Here is a 15,298-nt window from a genome sequence, read left to right as displayed (position 1 = left end):
TAGTTTAATGAGGAGAACACCTCAACCAGCCAGTAGTTTAATGAGGAGAACATCTCAACCAGCCAGTAGTTTAATGAGGAGAACACCTCAACCAGCCAGTAGTTTAATGAGGAGAACACCTCAACCAGCCAGTTACTGTTTAATGAGGAGAACACCTCAACCAGCCAGTAGTTTAATGAGGAGAACACCTCAACCAGCCAGTAGTTTAATGAGGAGAACACCTCAACCAGCCAGTAGTTTAATGAGGAGAACACCTCAACCAGCCAGTAGTTTAATGAGGAGAACATCTCAACCAGCCAGTAGTTTAATGAGGAGAACACCTCAACCAGCCAGTAGTTTAATGAGGAGAACACCTCAACCAGCCAGTAGTTTAATGAGGAGAACACCTCAACCAGCCAGTAGTTTAATGAGGAGAACACCTCAACCAGCCAGTAGTTTAATGAGGAGAACATCTCAACCAGCCAGTAGTTTAATGAGGAGAACACCTCAACCAGCCAGTTACTGTTTAATGAGGAGAACACCTCAACCAGCCAGTAGTTTAATGAGGAGAACATCTCAACCAGCCAGTAGTTTAATGAGGAGAACATCTCAACCAGCCAGTAGTTTAATGAGGAGAACACCTCAACCAGCCAGTAGTTTAATGAGGAGAACACCTCAACCAGCCAGTAGTTTAATGAGGAGAACACCTCAACCAGCCAGTAGTTTAATGAGGAGAACACCTCAACCAGCCAGTAGTTTAATGAGGAGAACACCTCAACCAGCCAGTAGTTTAATGAGGAGAATACCTCAACCAGCCAGTAGTTTAATGAGGAGAACACCTCAACCAGCCAGTAGTTTAATGAGGAGAACACCTCAACCAGCCAGTAGTTTAATGAGGAGAACACCTCAACCAGCCAGTAGTTTAATGAGGAGAACACCTCAACCAGCCAGTAGTTTAATGAGAACACCTCAACCAGCCAGTAGTTTAATGAGGAGAACACCTCAACCAGCCAGTAGTTTAATGAGGAGAACACCTCAACCAGCCAGTAGTTTAATGAGGAGAACACCTCAACCAGCCAGTAGTTTAATGAGGAGAACACCTCAACCAGCCAGTAGTTTAATGAGGAGAACACCTCAACCAGCCAGTTACTGTTTAATGAGGAGAACATCTCAACCAGCCAGTAGTTTAATGAGGAGAACACCTCAACCAGCCAGTAGTTTAATGAGGAGAACATCTCAACCAGCCAGTAGTTTAATGAGGAGAACATCTCAACCAGCCAGTAGTTTAATGAGGAGAACACCTCAACCAGCCAGTAGTTTAATGAGGAGAACACCTCAACCAGCCAGTAGTTTAATGAGGAGAACACCTCAACCAGCCAGTAGTTTAATGAGGAGAACACCTCAACCAGCCAGTAGTTTAATGAGGAGAACATCTCAACCAGCCAGTAGTTTAATGAGGAGAACATCTCAACCAGCCAGTAGTTTAATGAGGAGAACACCTCAACCAGCCAGTAGTTTAATGAGGAGAACACCTCAACCAGCCAGTAGTTTAATGAGGAGAACACCTCAACCAGCCAGTAGTTTAATGAGGAGAACACCTCAACCAGCCAGTAGTTTAATGAGGAGAACACCTCAACCAGCCAGTTACTGTTTAATGAGGAGAACACCTCAACCAGCCAGTTACTGTTTAATGAGGAGAACACCTCAACCAGCCAGTAGTTTAATGAGGAGAACACCTCAACCAGCCAGTAGTTTAATGAGGAGAACACCTCAACCAGCCAGTAGTTTAATGAGGAGAACACCTCAACCAGCCAGTAGTTTAATGAGGAGAACATCTCAACCAGCCAGTTACTGTTTAATGAGGAGAACACCTCAACCAGCCAGTAGTTTAATGAGGAGAACATCTCAACCAGCCAGTAGTTTAATGAGGAGAACACCTCAACCAGCCAGTTACTGTTTAATGAGGAGAACACCTCAACCAGCCAGTAGTTTAATGAGGAGAACACCTCAACCAGCCAGTAGTTTAATGAGGAGAACACCTCAACCAGCCAGTAGTTTAATGAGGAGAACACCTCAACCAGCCAGTAGTTTAATGAGGAGAACACCTCAACCAGCCAGTAGTTTAATGAGGAGAACACCTCAACCAGCCAGTAGTTTAATGAGGAGAACACCTCAACCAGCCAGTAGTTTAATGAGGAGAACACCTCAACCAGCCAGTTACTGTTTAATGAGGAGAACACCTCAACCAGCCAGTAGTTTAATGAGAAGAACACCTCAACCAGCCAGTTACTGTTTAATGAGGAGAACACCTCAACCAGCCAGTAGTTTAATGAGGAGAACACCTCAACCAGCCAGTAGTTTAATGAGGAGAACACCTCAACCAGCCAGTAGTTTAATGAGGAGAACACCTCAACCAGCCAGTAGTTTAATGAGGAGAACACCTCAACCAGCCAGTTACTGTTTAATGAGGAGAACACCTCAACCAGCCAGTAGTTTAATGAGGAGAACATCTCAACCAGCCAGTAGTTTAATGAGGAGAACATCTCAACCAGCCAGTAGTTTAATGAGGAGAACACCTCAACCAGCCAGTAGTTTAATGAGGAGAACACCTCAACCAGCCAGTAGTTTAATGAGGAGAACACCTCAACCAGCCAGTAGTTTAATGAGGAGAACACCTCAACCAGCCAGTAGTTTAATGAGGAGAACACCTCAACCAGCCAGTAGTTTAATGAGGAGAACACCTCAACCAGCCAGTAGTTTAATGAGGAGAACACCTCAACCAGCCAGTAGTTTAATGAGGAGAACACCTCAACCAGCCAGTAGTTTAATGAGGAGAACACCTCAACCAGCCAGTAGTTTAATGAGGAGAACACCTCAACCAGCCAGTAGTTTAATGAGGAGAACACCTCAACCAGCCAGTAGTTTAATGAGGAGAACATCTCAACCAGCCAGTAGTTTAATGAGGAGAACACCTCAACCAGCCAGTAGTTTAATGAGGAGAACACCTCAACCAGCCAGTAGTTTAATGAGGAGAACACCTCAACCAGCCAGTAGTTTAATGAGGAGAACACCTCAACCAGCCAGTAGTTTAATGAGGAGAACACCTCAACCAGCCAGTAGTTTAATGAGGAGAACACCTCAACCAGCCAGTAGTTTAATGAGGAGAACACCTCAACCAGCCAGTTACTGTTTAATGAGGAGAACACCTCAACCAGCCAGTAGTTTAATGAGGAGAACACCTCAACCAGCCAGTAGTTTAATGAGGAGAACACCTCAACCAGCCAGTTACTGTTTAATGAGGAGAACACCTCAACCAGCCAGTAGTTTAATGAGGAGAACACCTCAACCAGCCAGTAGTTTAATGAGGAGAACACCTCAACCAGCCAGTAGTTTAATGAGGAGAACACCTCAACCAGCCAGTTACTGTTTAATGAGGAGAACACCTCAACCAGCCAGTAGTTTAATGAGGAGAACACCTCAACCAGCCAGTAGTTTAATGAGGAGAACACCTCAACCAGCCAGTAGTTTAATGAGGAGAACACCTCAACCAGCCAGTAGTTTAATGAGGAGAACACCTCAACCAGCCAGTAGTTTAATGAGGAGAACACCTCAACCAGCCAGTAGTTTAATGAGGAGAACACCTCAACCAGCCAGTAGTTTAATGAGGAGAACACCTCAACCAGCCAGTAGTTTAATGAGGAGAACATCTCAACCAGCCAGTAGTTTAATGAGGAGAACACCTCAACCAGCCAGTAGTTTAATGAGGAGAACACCTCAACCAGCCAGTAGTTTAATGAGGAGAACACCTCAACCAGCCAGTAGTTTAATGAGGAGAACACCGCAACCAGAACACAAGATACTGCCTATCACATCCTTTAAACTCTGTAACTTTCTCTCTATCATGCTCTCTCTTTCTATTTCCTGTTCTCTGTGTGACCTTTTGCCCTGTGACCTTTGCCGTTCAGGAGGACGGCATCAGCTTCCTGTACAACGAGGCCACAGCCAAGTGCAGCGACAACATCATGGACAAGTGGATCCAGTCCTTCACCCAGTCTCTCATCCAGTTCTTCAAAGCTGAGATGGATGGTGAGCTTCACACACACACACACACGCACACACACACACACACACACACACACACACACGCGCGCCATGTACTACACACACAAGCCGCATCCTAGGGGTGTAACTGTACACTTATTCATACAGGGGCCTCGGTTCAGCCCGCACTGTAAACCCGAATGAATACCTACATAAACAAATACACTAGTCCTGTAGGCTAGGCTAGGCTGCATGTGTTGAATGCCTCTTGAGTAAATCTGAGCTGGGAAAACATTTCAGGCTATTATCGTTAAATCAACTGTAGCCTATGCACCGCACACGTTGTAATCAAAATGATACTCTTAATTGGAGGATCTTTTTTCATCGTGCCCCTGTGAAGAGGCAATGGCGCGGGAATGCCCCTGTGAAGAGGCAATGGCGCGGGAATGCCCCTGTGAAGAGGCAATGGCGCGGGAATGCCCCTGTGAAGCGGCAGAGGCAATGGAATGCCCCTGTGACGAGGCAATGGAATGCCCCTGTGACGAGGCAATGGAATGCCCCTGTGACGAGGCAATGGAATGCCCCTGTGACGAGGCAATGGAATGCCCCTGTGAAGAGGCAATGGCGCAGGAATGCCCCTGTGAAGAGGCAATGGCGCAGGAATGCCCCTGTGAAGAGGCAATGGCGCGGGAATGCCCCTGTGAAGAGGCAATGGCGCGGGAATGCCCCTGTGAAGAGGCAATGGCGCGGGAATGCCCCTGTGAAGAGGCAATGGCGCGGGAATGCCCCTGTGAAGAGGCAATGGCGCGGGAATGCCCCTGTGAAGAGGCAATGGCGCGGGAATGCCCCTGTGACGAGGCAATGGCGCGGGAATGCCCCTGTGACGAGGCAATGGCGCGGGAATGCCCCTGTGACGAGGCAATGGCGCGGGAATGCCCCTGTGACGAGGCAATGGCGCGGGAATGCCCCTGTGAAGAGGCAATGGCGCGGGAATGCCCCGTGACGAGGCAATGGCGCGGGAATGCCCCTGTGAAGAGGCAATGGCGCGGGAATGCCCCCGTGAAGAGGCAATGGCGCGGGAATGCCCCCGTGAAGAGGCAATGGCGCGGGAATGCCCCTGTGAAGAGGCAATGGCGCGGGAATGCCCCTGTGAAGAGGCAATGGCGCGGGAATGCCCCCGCGACGAGGCAATGGCGCGGGAATGCCCCCGCGACGAGGCAATGGCGCGGGAATGCCCCCGCGACGAGGCAATGGCGCGGGAATGCCCCCGCGAAGAGGCAATGGCGCGGGAATGCCCCCGCGAAGAGGCAATGGCGCGGGAATGCCCCCGTGAAGAGGCAATGGTGCGGGAATGCCCCTGTGAAGAGGCAATGGCGCGGGAATGCCCCTGTGAAGAGGCAATGGCGCGGGAATGCCCCTGCGAAGAGGCAATGGTGCGGGAATGCCCCTGTCTGTGTGTTTAGCTGTTAGCGATGATGCTAGTGTCAACCGTCTTCTGGTAGATGGAGAGGCTTTCCCAAAAAAACTCAATTTAAGGTTAACTGGGCAATTTACGTGACGTGTTATTTTTTTGTGTCCACAGACAATATTTTATATAAAAACTTTTGTAATTTAAAAAACAATGTTATCTTACAGCACATTTGGCAAGTATCTGTTGTCTGTCATGGCAGGGAATCCTTTCCAATAAAAGGTTGTAAAATATAATATATATATAAATATAATGAAATAAATATTTTATGTTATTAAAGATTTAAGGAACGTTTTTCTAAAAACTTTAAACTCATGACAACCTTTGTCTGTTTTTCAGTCACTAGACTGATTACGTCATCTCATTTGCATAGTCAGGTAAACGGAGGTTCACAATAACTGGCTGTGACAGATCTACTGAGAGGCAATTTAGGAGAATTTATTAACACATTTGTCCATTTTGATAGCTTGGCTTATTAGCTATACCGTTTTACAGTTTACTGTGGTTAAAATTACTCATTTTTAGCTATCTAGATTTTTACGATGAAGTATATTTGCTAGCAAGCTTGCTTGTTAGCTATAGCTTACAGGCTTAACTGCTTGCCTGTTAGCTAATGGTGGCAAAGTAGCTTAGCGGTTCGAGCGTATTTTTGAACGTTTTTTTTTCTTCAGGTTATTCTATATAGACAGTGAAAACCACAATATTTCTGCTTGCAAGATTTCGTACATTTATATTTCTCAACGTGCATCTGAAATAGTCTCTAAATTGTCATATAAAAATATATTTTGTGAGAAATGTTGGCAAATTATAGTGGTCTGACATTTTCACAGGACTAAACATGGATATCCTGTTTAAAACTGAAATTAAAATACTTTTAACTGTCATTACTTCATAGACAAAGCCTATGTCAAGATAAAACATGTATTTAACTTGTACATCTCTTATATTTTTAGCTAGCTAGATTTTTACGAAGAAGTATATTTGCTAGCTAGCTTGCTTATTAGCTCTTATGCCCTCTGTTGGCATTTTCTAAACTACGGATACTATAGTTTATTACCCTCAAAGTACATTTCTGTTTCAAAACTATTAGTACAAACAATCTGAAACCTGGGGGGGAAAAATGACGGGGAAAACCAAATTTGGGAAAAAACTGAATTAGGCATTATATGGCCCATAATCGATTCCTGGTTTAATATCTTTTGCCAAAAGAAAATGAACTACAGTAAGTATTGGCATTTCATTTTTCCACCACCGAAACCAAACCGAACCGTGACCCCAAAACCGCAATAGGTACCGTAGCGTGGATTTGGTGAAACATTTCACACCTAGTGGGATTTGGTATTTTATTAGGATCCCCATTCCAAAAGCAGTTCAAAAAGCAGCAGCTACTCTTCCTGGGCTCCACATGTAACATAATACAGAACATCAATAAACAAGAACAGCTCAAGGACAGAACTAGATACATTTTTTAAAAAGGCACACGTAGCCTACATATCAATACACACAAACTATCTAGGTCAAATAGGAGAGAGGTGTTGTGCCACGAGGTGTTTTTCTTAAACCAGGTTTGCTGTTTATTTCAGCAATAGGAGATGGAAGGAAGTTCCATGCAATAAGGGCTCTATATAATACTGTACGCTTTCTTGAATTTGTTCTGGATTTGGGGACTATGAAAAGACCCCTGGTGGCATGTCTGGTGGGGGTAAGTATGTGTCAGAGCTGTGTGTAACTTAACTATGCAAACAATTTGGAATTTCCAACACATTAATGTTCCTTATAAAAATAAGTGATGCAGTCAGTCTTTCCTCAACTCAACTCAGAGACTGGCAGCATAGTATTAATATCAGCCCACTGATTACAATGAAGAGCAAAATGTGCCACTCTGTTCTGGACCAGCTGCAGCTTAACTAGGTCTTTCCTTGCAGCACTGGACCACACGACTGGACCACAATCAAGATAAGACAAAACTAGAGCCTGCAGAACTTGCTTTGTGGAGTGTGGTGTCAAAAGCAGAGCATCTCTTTGTTACGGACAGACCTCTCCCTGTCTTTACAACCATTGAATCTATATGTTTTGACCATGACAGTTTACAATCTAAGGTAACGCCAAGTAATTTAGTCTCTTCAATTTGTTCAACAGCCACACCATTCATTATCAGATTCAGCTGAGGTCTAGAACTTAAGGAATGATTTGTACCAAATACAATGCTCTTAGTTTTAGAGATGTTCAGGACCAGTTTATTACTGGCCACCCATTCCAAAACAGACTGCAACTCTATATTAAGGGTTTCAGTGACTTTATTGGCTGTGGTTGCTGATGCGTATATGGATGAGTCATCAGTATACATGGACACGCATGCTTTGTTTAACGCCAGTGGCAGGGCATTGGTAAAAATAGAAAAGAGTAGAGGGCCTAGAGAGCTGCCCTGCGGTACACCACACTTTACATTGTTAACAATAAAGAAGCTTCCATTAAAGAAAACCCTTTGAGTTCTATTAGATAGATAGCTCTGAATCCACGATATGACAGAGGTTTTCCTCAACAACAAGTTATTGTCAATAATAATCAAAGGCTGCACTGAAATCTAACAGTACAGCTCCCACAATCTACTTATTATCGATTTCTTTCAACCAATCATCAGTTGACTGGATCCAGTCATTCACCCAGTCTCACATCCAGTTGTTCAAGGCTGAGCAGGATGGTGAGCACAATAACTACACACACACACACTAATCTACAGGACTGTTTCACTAGCACAGACCGGAATATGTTCCGGGGTTCATCTGATAACATTTGAGGAGTTTAATAAGTTGTCCCCACAGTGACCGTACGTACATATCCCAACCAGAAGCCATGGATTATAGGCAACATCCTCACTGTGCTAATGGCTAGAGATGGCACTTTTAAAGAGCGGGACTCTAACCCGGGGAAGCTTATAAGATATCCCGCCACGACCTCTGACAAGCCATCAAACAGGCTAAGCATCAATACAAGACTACGATCTAATTTTACCACGGGTGTGACAAAACATTTATTTTTACTGCTCTAATTACAATGGTAACCAGTTTATAATAGCAAAAAGGCACCTCGGGAGGTTTGTGATATATGGCCGATATACCACGGCTAAGGGCTGTTTCCAGGCTCTCCGCGTTGCGTCGTGCTTAAGAACAACCCGTAGCCGTGCTATATCGACCATATACCACACCTCCTCGGGCCTTATTGCTTAAATAGACAACACTGCACGTGAATACATCGTTTCTTTCAATGCGTCAATTCTGACCACAACCCCAGTTACACTATACAAAGCTCTGCTACTGTTATGGGTCTGTCGTTTTATAAAGACAAACTTTTTCCCAGCCGCTCTCACTCCAGACATGAGTTGTAATCAGAGTGTCTCCTTGCAGCTTACAGGCTGTACACGGTGGTGCCAAAGCTTGTCAAGTTTGTGGACATGCTGACCAACTGGTACGTGAGGACCAATCGTAGGCGTTTCAAGGTGAGTTCACCTTCAAACACTGACGCAGTCAAATAGCTTAAAGGTACAGTAACCATTTATACCACTGCTTCTCTGTTGACTATGCTATATTGACTGATGTAATGTGAATGAATTGAGTTGGTCATCGATGACTCTCTGGTTAAAGATCTGTTTGTGTTATGTATGGAACATGTTAGGGTGGAGGAGGAGAGGAAGAGGAGGAGGAGGAAGATGATGTTTGTAACTGTGTATTCGTAACCCTAACAGGGAGAGAGTGGAACAGAGGACTGTCTGGGGGCTCTGGAGAATCTCTTCAGTGTTCTGTTCTCCATGTGCAGACTGATGGTGAGTCACACGGGTAAAGGTGCATAATGTTTAACCTGGTTGAACTCTGACGTCCGCTTCCATTGAAAATAGTGTATTGAGGGCCACATTTTCTCTTCGCTAAAACAGTTGCGCTTGGAACTAATGCATCGGAGCGTTCTAAATACCAAGCGCTCCGATGCTGTACCTCGTGACGCATTGTGTGTATATCAGGCTGTAACTACAGTGGGGGGAAAAAAGTATTTGATCCCCTGCTGATTTTGTACGTTTGCCCACTTACAAAGAAATGATCAGTCTATAATTTTAATAGTAGGTTTATTTGAACAGTGAGAGACAGAATAACAACAAAAAAATCCAGAAAAACGCATGTCAAAAATGTTATAAATTGATTTGCATTTTAATGAGGGAAATAAGTATTTGACCCTTCTGCAAAACATGACTTAGTACATTTACATTTACATTTAAGTCATTTAGCAGACGCTCTTATCCAGAGCGACTTACAAATTGGTGGATTCACCTTATGATATCCAGTGGAACAACCACTTTACAATAGTGCATCTAAATCTTTTATGGGGGGGGGGGTTAAAGGATTACTTTATCCTATCCTAGGTATTCCTTAAAGAGGTGGGGTTTCAGGTGTCTCCGGAAGGTGGTGATTGACTCCGCTGTCCTGGCGTCGTGAGGGAGCTTGTTCCACCATTGGGGTGCCAGAGCAGCGAACAGTTTTGACTGGGCTGAGCGGGAACTGTGCTTCCTCAGAGGTAGGGAGGCGAGCAGGCCAGAGGTGGATGAACGCAGTGCCCTTGTTTGGGTGTAGGGCCTGATCAGAGCCTGAAGGTACGGAGGTGCCGTTCCCCTCACAGCTCCGTAGGCAAGCACCATGGTCTTGTAGCGGATGCGAGCTTCAACAGGAAGCCAGTGGAGAGAGCGGAGGAGCGGGGTGACGTGAGAGAACTTGGGAAGGTTGAACACCAGACGGGCTGCGGCGTTCTGGATGAGTTGTAGGGGTTTAATGGCACAGGCAGGGAGCCCAGCCAACAGCGAGTTGCAGTAATCCAGACGGGAGATGACAAGTGCCTGGATTAGGACCTGCGCCGCTTCCTGTGTGAGGCAGGGTCGTACTCTGCGAATGTTGTAGAGCATGAACCTACAGGATTGGGTCACCGCCTTGATGTTAGTGGAGAACGACAGGGTGTTGTCCAGGGTCACGCCAAGGCTCTTAGCACTCTGGGAGGAGGACACAATGGAGTTGTCAACCGTGATGGCGAGATCATGGAACGGGCAGGCCTTCCCCGGGAGGAAGAGCAGCTCCTTCTTGCCGAGGTTCAGCTTGAGGTGGTGATCCGTCATCCACACTGATATGTCTGCCAGACATGCAGAGATGCGATTCGCCACCTGGTTATCAGAAGGGGGAAAGGAGAAGATTAATTGTGTGTCGTCTGCATAGCAATGATAGGAGAGACCATGTGAGGATATGACAGAGCCACTTGGTGTATTGCGAGAATAGGAGAGGGCCTAGAACAGAGCCCTGGGGGACACCAGTGGTGAGATCACGTGGTGCGGAGACAGATTCTCGCCACGCCACCTGGTAGGAGCGACCTGTCAGGTAGGACGCAATCCAAGCGTGGGCCGCGCCGGAGATGCCCAACTCGGAGAGGGTGGAGAGGAGGATCTGATGGTTCACCTTATCAAAGTAAGCAGATAGGTCTAGGAGGATGAGAGCAGAGGAGAGAGAGTTAGCTTTAGCAGTGCGGAGAGCCTCCGTGACACAGAGAAGAGCAGTCTCAGTTGAATGACCAGTCTTGAAACCTGACTGATTTGGATCAAGAAGGTAATTCTGAGAGCGATAGCAGGAGAGCTGACCAAGGACGGCACGTTCAAGAGTTTTGGAGAGAAAAGAAAGAAGGGATACTGGTCTGTAGTTGTTGACATCGGAGGGATCGAGTGTAGGTTTTTTCAGAAGGGGTGCAACTCTCGCTCTCTTGAAGACGGAAGGGACGTAGCCAGCGGTCAAGGATGAGTTGATGAGCGAGGTGAGGTAAGGGAGAAGGTCTCCGGAAATGGTCTGGAGAAGAGAGGAGGGGATAGGGTCAAGCGGGCAGGTTGTTGGGCGGCCGGCCGTCACAAGACGCGAGATTTCATCTGGAGAGAGAGGGGAGAAAGAGGTCAAAGCACAGGGTAGGGCAGGACCAGCGGTGTCGTTTGACTTAGCAAACGAGGATCGGATGTCGTCGACCTTCTTTTCAAAATGGTTGACGAAGTCATCCGCAGAGAGGGAGGAGGGGGGGGGAGGGGGAGGAGGATTCAGGAGGGAGGAGAAGGTGGCAAAGAGCTTCCTAGGGTTAGAGGCAGATGCTTGGAATTTAGAGTGGTAGAAAGTGGCTTTAGCAGCAGAGACAGAAGAGGAAAATGTAGAGAGGAGGGAGCGAAAGGATGCCAGGTCCGCAGGGAGGCGAGTTTTCCTCCATTTCCGCTCGGCTGCCCGGAGCCCTGTTCTGTGAGCTCGCAATGAGTCGTCGAGCCACGGAGCAGGAGGGGAGGACCGAGCCGGTCGGGAGGATAGGGGACATAGAGAGTCAAAGGATGCAGAAAGGGAGGAGAGGAGGGTTGAGGAGGCAGAATCAGGGGATAGGTTGGAGAAGGTTTGAGCAGAGGGAAGAGATGATAGGATGGAAGAGGAGAGAGTAGCGGGAGAGAGAGGGCGAAGGTTGGGACGGCGCAATACCATCCGAGTAGGGGCAGAGTGAGAAGTGTTGGATGAGAGCGAGAGGGAAAAGGATACAAGGTAGTGGTTGGAGACTTGGAGGGGAGTTGCAATGAGATTAGTGGACGAACAGCATCTAGTAAAGATGAGGTCAAGCGTATTGCCTGCCTTGTGAGTAGGGGGGGAAGGTGAGAGGGTGAGGTCAAAAGAGGAGAGGAGTGGAAAGAAGGAGGCAGAGAGGAATGAGTCAAAGGTAGACGTGGGGAGGTTAAAGTCACCCAGAACTGTGAGAGGTGAGCCATCCTCAGGAAAGGAACTTATCAAGGCGTCAAGCTCATTGATGAACTCTCCAAGGGAACCTGGAGGGCGATAAATGGTAAGGATGTTAAGCTTGAAAGTGCTGGTAACTGTGACAGCATGGAATTCAAATGAGGAGATAGACAGATGGGTCAGGGGAGAAAGAGAGAATGTCCACTTGGGAGAGATGAGGATTCCAGTGCCACCACCCCGCTGGCCACATGCTCTCGGGGTATGCGAGAACACGTGGGCAGACGAGGAGAGAGCAGTAGGAGTAGCAGTGTTATCTGTGGTAATCCATGTTTCCGTCAGTGCCAAGAAGTCGAGGTGCTGGAGGGTAGCATAGGCTGAGATGAACTCTGCCTTGTTGGCCGCAGACCGGCAGTTCCAGAGGCTGCCGGAGACCTGGAACTCCACGTGGGTCGTGCGCGCTGGGACCACCAGGTTAGAGTGGCAGCAGCCACGCGGTGTGAAGAGTTTGTGTGGCCTGTGCAGAGGGGAGAGAACAGGGATAGACTTAGTACTTGGTACTTGGTGGCAAAACCCTTGTTAGCAATCACAGACGTCAGACGTTTCTTGTAGTTGGCCACCAGGTTTGCACACATCTCAGGACGGATTTTGTCCCACTCCTCTTTGCAGATCTTCTCCAAGTCATTAAGGTTTCGAGGCTGACGTTTGACAACTCGAACCTTCAGCTCCCTCCAACGATTTTCTATGGGATTAAGGTCTGGAGACTGGCTAGGCCACTCCAGGACCTTAATGTGCTTCTTCTTGAGCCACTCCTTTGTCGCCTTGGCCGTGTGTTTTGGGTCATTGTCATGCTGGAATACCCATCCACGACCCATTTTCAATGCCGTGGCTGAGGGAAGGAGGTTCTCACCCAAGATTTGACGGTACATGGCCCCGTCCATCGTCCCTTTGATGCTGTGAAGTTGTCCTGTCCCCTTAGCAGAAAAACACCCACAAAGCATAATGTTTCCACCTCCATGTTTGACGGTGGAGATGGTGTTCTTGGGGTCATAGGCAGCATTCCTCCTCCTCCTCCAAACACGGCGAGTTGAGTTGATGTCAAAGAGCTCCATTTTGTTCTCATCAGGCCACAACACTTTCACCAGTTGTCCTCTGAATCATTCAGATGTTCATTGTCAATCTTCAGACGGGCATGTATATGTATTCTTGAGCAGGGGGACCTTGCGGGCGCTGCAGAATTTCAGTCCTTCACGGCGTAGTGTGTTACCAATTGTTTTCTTGGTGACTATGGTCCCAGCTGCCTTGAGATCATTGACAAGATCCTCCCGTGTAGTTCTGGGCTGATTCCTCACCGTTCTCATGATCATTGCAACTCCACGAGGTGAGATCTTGCATGGAGCCCCAGGCCGAGGGAGATTGACAGTTCTTTTGTGTTTCTTCCATTTGCGAATAATCGCACCAAATGTTGTCACCTTCTCACCAAGCTGCTTGGCAATGGTCTTGTAGCCCATTCCAGCCTTGTGTAGGTCTACAATCTTGTCCCTGACATCCTTGGAGAGCTCTTTGGTCTTGGCCATGGTGGAGAGTTTGGAATCTGATTGATTGATTGCTTCTGTGGACAGGTGTCTTTTTTACAGGTAACAAGCTGCGGTTAGGAGCACTCCCTTTAAGAGTGTGCTCCTAATCTCAGCTCGTTACCTGTATAAAAGACACCTGGGAGCCAGAAATCTTTCTGATTGAGAGGGGGTCAAATACTTATTTCCCTCATTAAAATGCAAATCAATTTATAACATTTCTGACATGCGTCTTTCTGGATTTTTGTTGTTGTTGTTCTGTCTCTCACTGTTCAAATAAACCTACCATTAAAATGATAGACTGATCATTTCTTTGTCAGTGGGCAAACGTACAAAATCAGCAGGGGATCAAATACTTTTCCCCCCACTGTAAATCTCTGGTTAAACTTAAGTTCCTCCTCACAGAAATTGTTAAAGAAAAGTTAAGTCTGCTGCATATGATAATTTTACTTACACTGCATTAGCTCACAACGTAGGTGTGTTTGTATGAGGACAAGGTCTCCCTGATTTAGAACTGGAATGAGGACAAGCTTTCCCTGAGTTAGAATGGGAATGAGTTAGAACTGGAATGAGGACAAGGTCTCACAGAGTTAGAATGGGAATGAGGACAAGGTCTCACAGAGTTAGAACGGGAATGAGGACAAGGTTTCCCTGAGTTAGAACGGGAATGAGTTAGAACTGGAATGAGGACAAGGTCTCCCTGAGTTAGAACTGGAATGAGGACAAGGTCTCCCTGAGTTAGAACTGGAATGAGGACAAGGTCTCCCTGAGTTAGAACTGGAATGAGGACAAGGTCTCCCTGAGTTAGAACTGGAATGAGGACAAGGTCTCCCTGAGTTAGAACTGGAATGAGGACAAGGTCTCCCTGAGTTAGAATGGGAATGAGGACAAGGTCTCCCTGAGTTAGAATGGGAATGAGGACAAGGTCTCACAGAGTTAGAATGGGAATGAGGACAAGGTCTCCCTGAGTTAGAACTGGAATGAGGACAAGGTCTCCCTGAGTTAGAATGGGAATGAGTTAGAATGGGAATGAGGACAAGGTCTCCCTGAGTTAGAACTGGAATGAGGACAAGGTCTCCCTGAGTTAGAATGGGAATGAGTTAGAATGGGAATGAGGACAAGGTCTCCCTGAGTTAGAACTGGAATGAGGACAAGGTCTCCCTGAGTTAGAACTGGAATGAGGACAAGGTCTCCCTGAGTTAGAATGGGAATGAGGACAAGGTCTCACAGAGTTAGAATGGGAATGAGGACAAGGTCTCCCTGAGTTAGAACTGGAATGAGGACAAGGTCTCCCTGAGTTAGAATGGGAATGAGTTAGAACTGGAATGAGGACAAGGTTTCCCTGAGTTAGAATGGGAATGAGTTAGAACTGGAATGAGGACAAGGTTTCCCTGAGTTAGAACGGGAATGAGGACAAGGTTTCCCTGAGTTAGAACTGGAATGAGGACAAGGTCTCCCTGAGTTAG

General features: G+C 46.8%; 1 protein-coding gene across 2 annotated transcripts in view; it reads left to right on the top strand.

Moving 5' to 3' along the window:
- Positions 1-15,298, top strand: part of iars1 (isoleucyl-tRNA synthetase 1) — a 143,586-nt gene that overhangs the window by 80,497 nt on the left and 47,791 nt on the right. For both annotated transcript variants that reach the window (XM_045705638.1, XM_045705639.1), the window contains exons 20-22: positions 3,945-4,065; positions 8,893-8,984; positions 9,231-9,308. In XM_045705638.1, coding sequence (XP_045561594.1) covers positions 3,945-4,065; positions 8,893-8,984; positions 9,231-9,308 — 291 coding nt within the window. The remainder of the gene's footprint in view (positions 1-3,944; positions 4,066-8,892; positions 8,985-9,230; positions 9,309-15,298) is intronic.

This window comes from Salmo salar, chromosome ssa22, assembly GCF_905237065.1.
Source record: "Salmo salar chromosome ssa22, Ssal_v3.1, whole genome shotgun sequence".
NCBI classification, from domain to species: Eukaryota; Metazoa; Chordata; class Actinopteri; order Salmoniformes; family Salmonidae; genus Salmo; species Salmo salar.
Note: the sequence above shows the minus strand (reverse complement) of the source record. Positions and strands in the feature narration are given on the sequence as shown.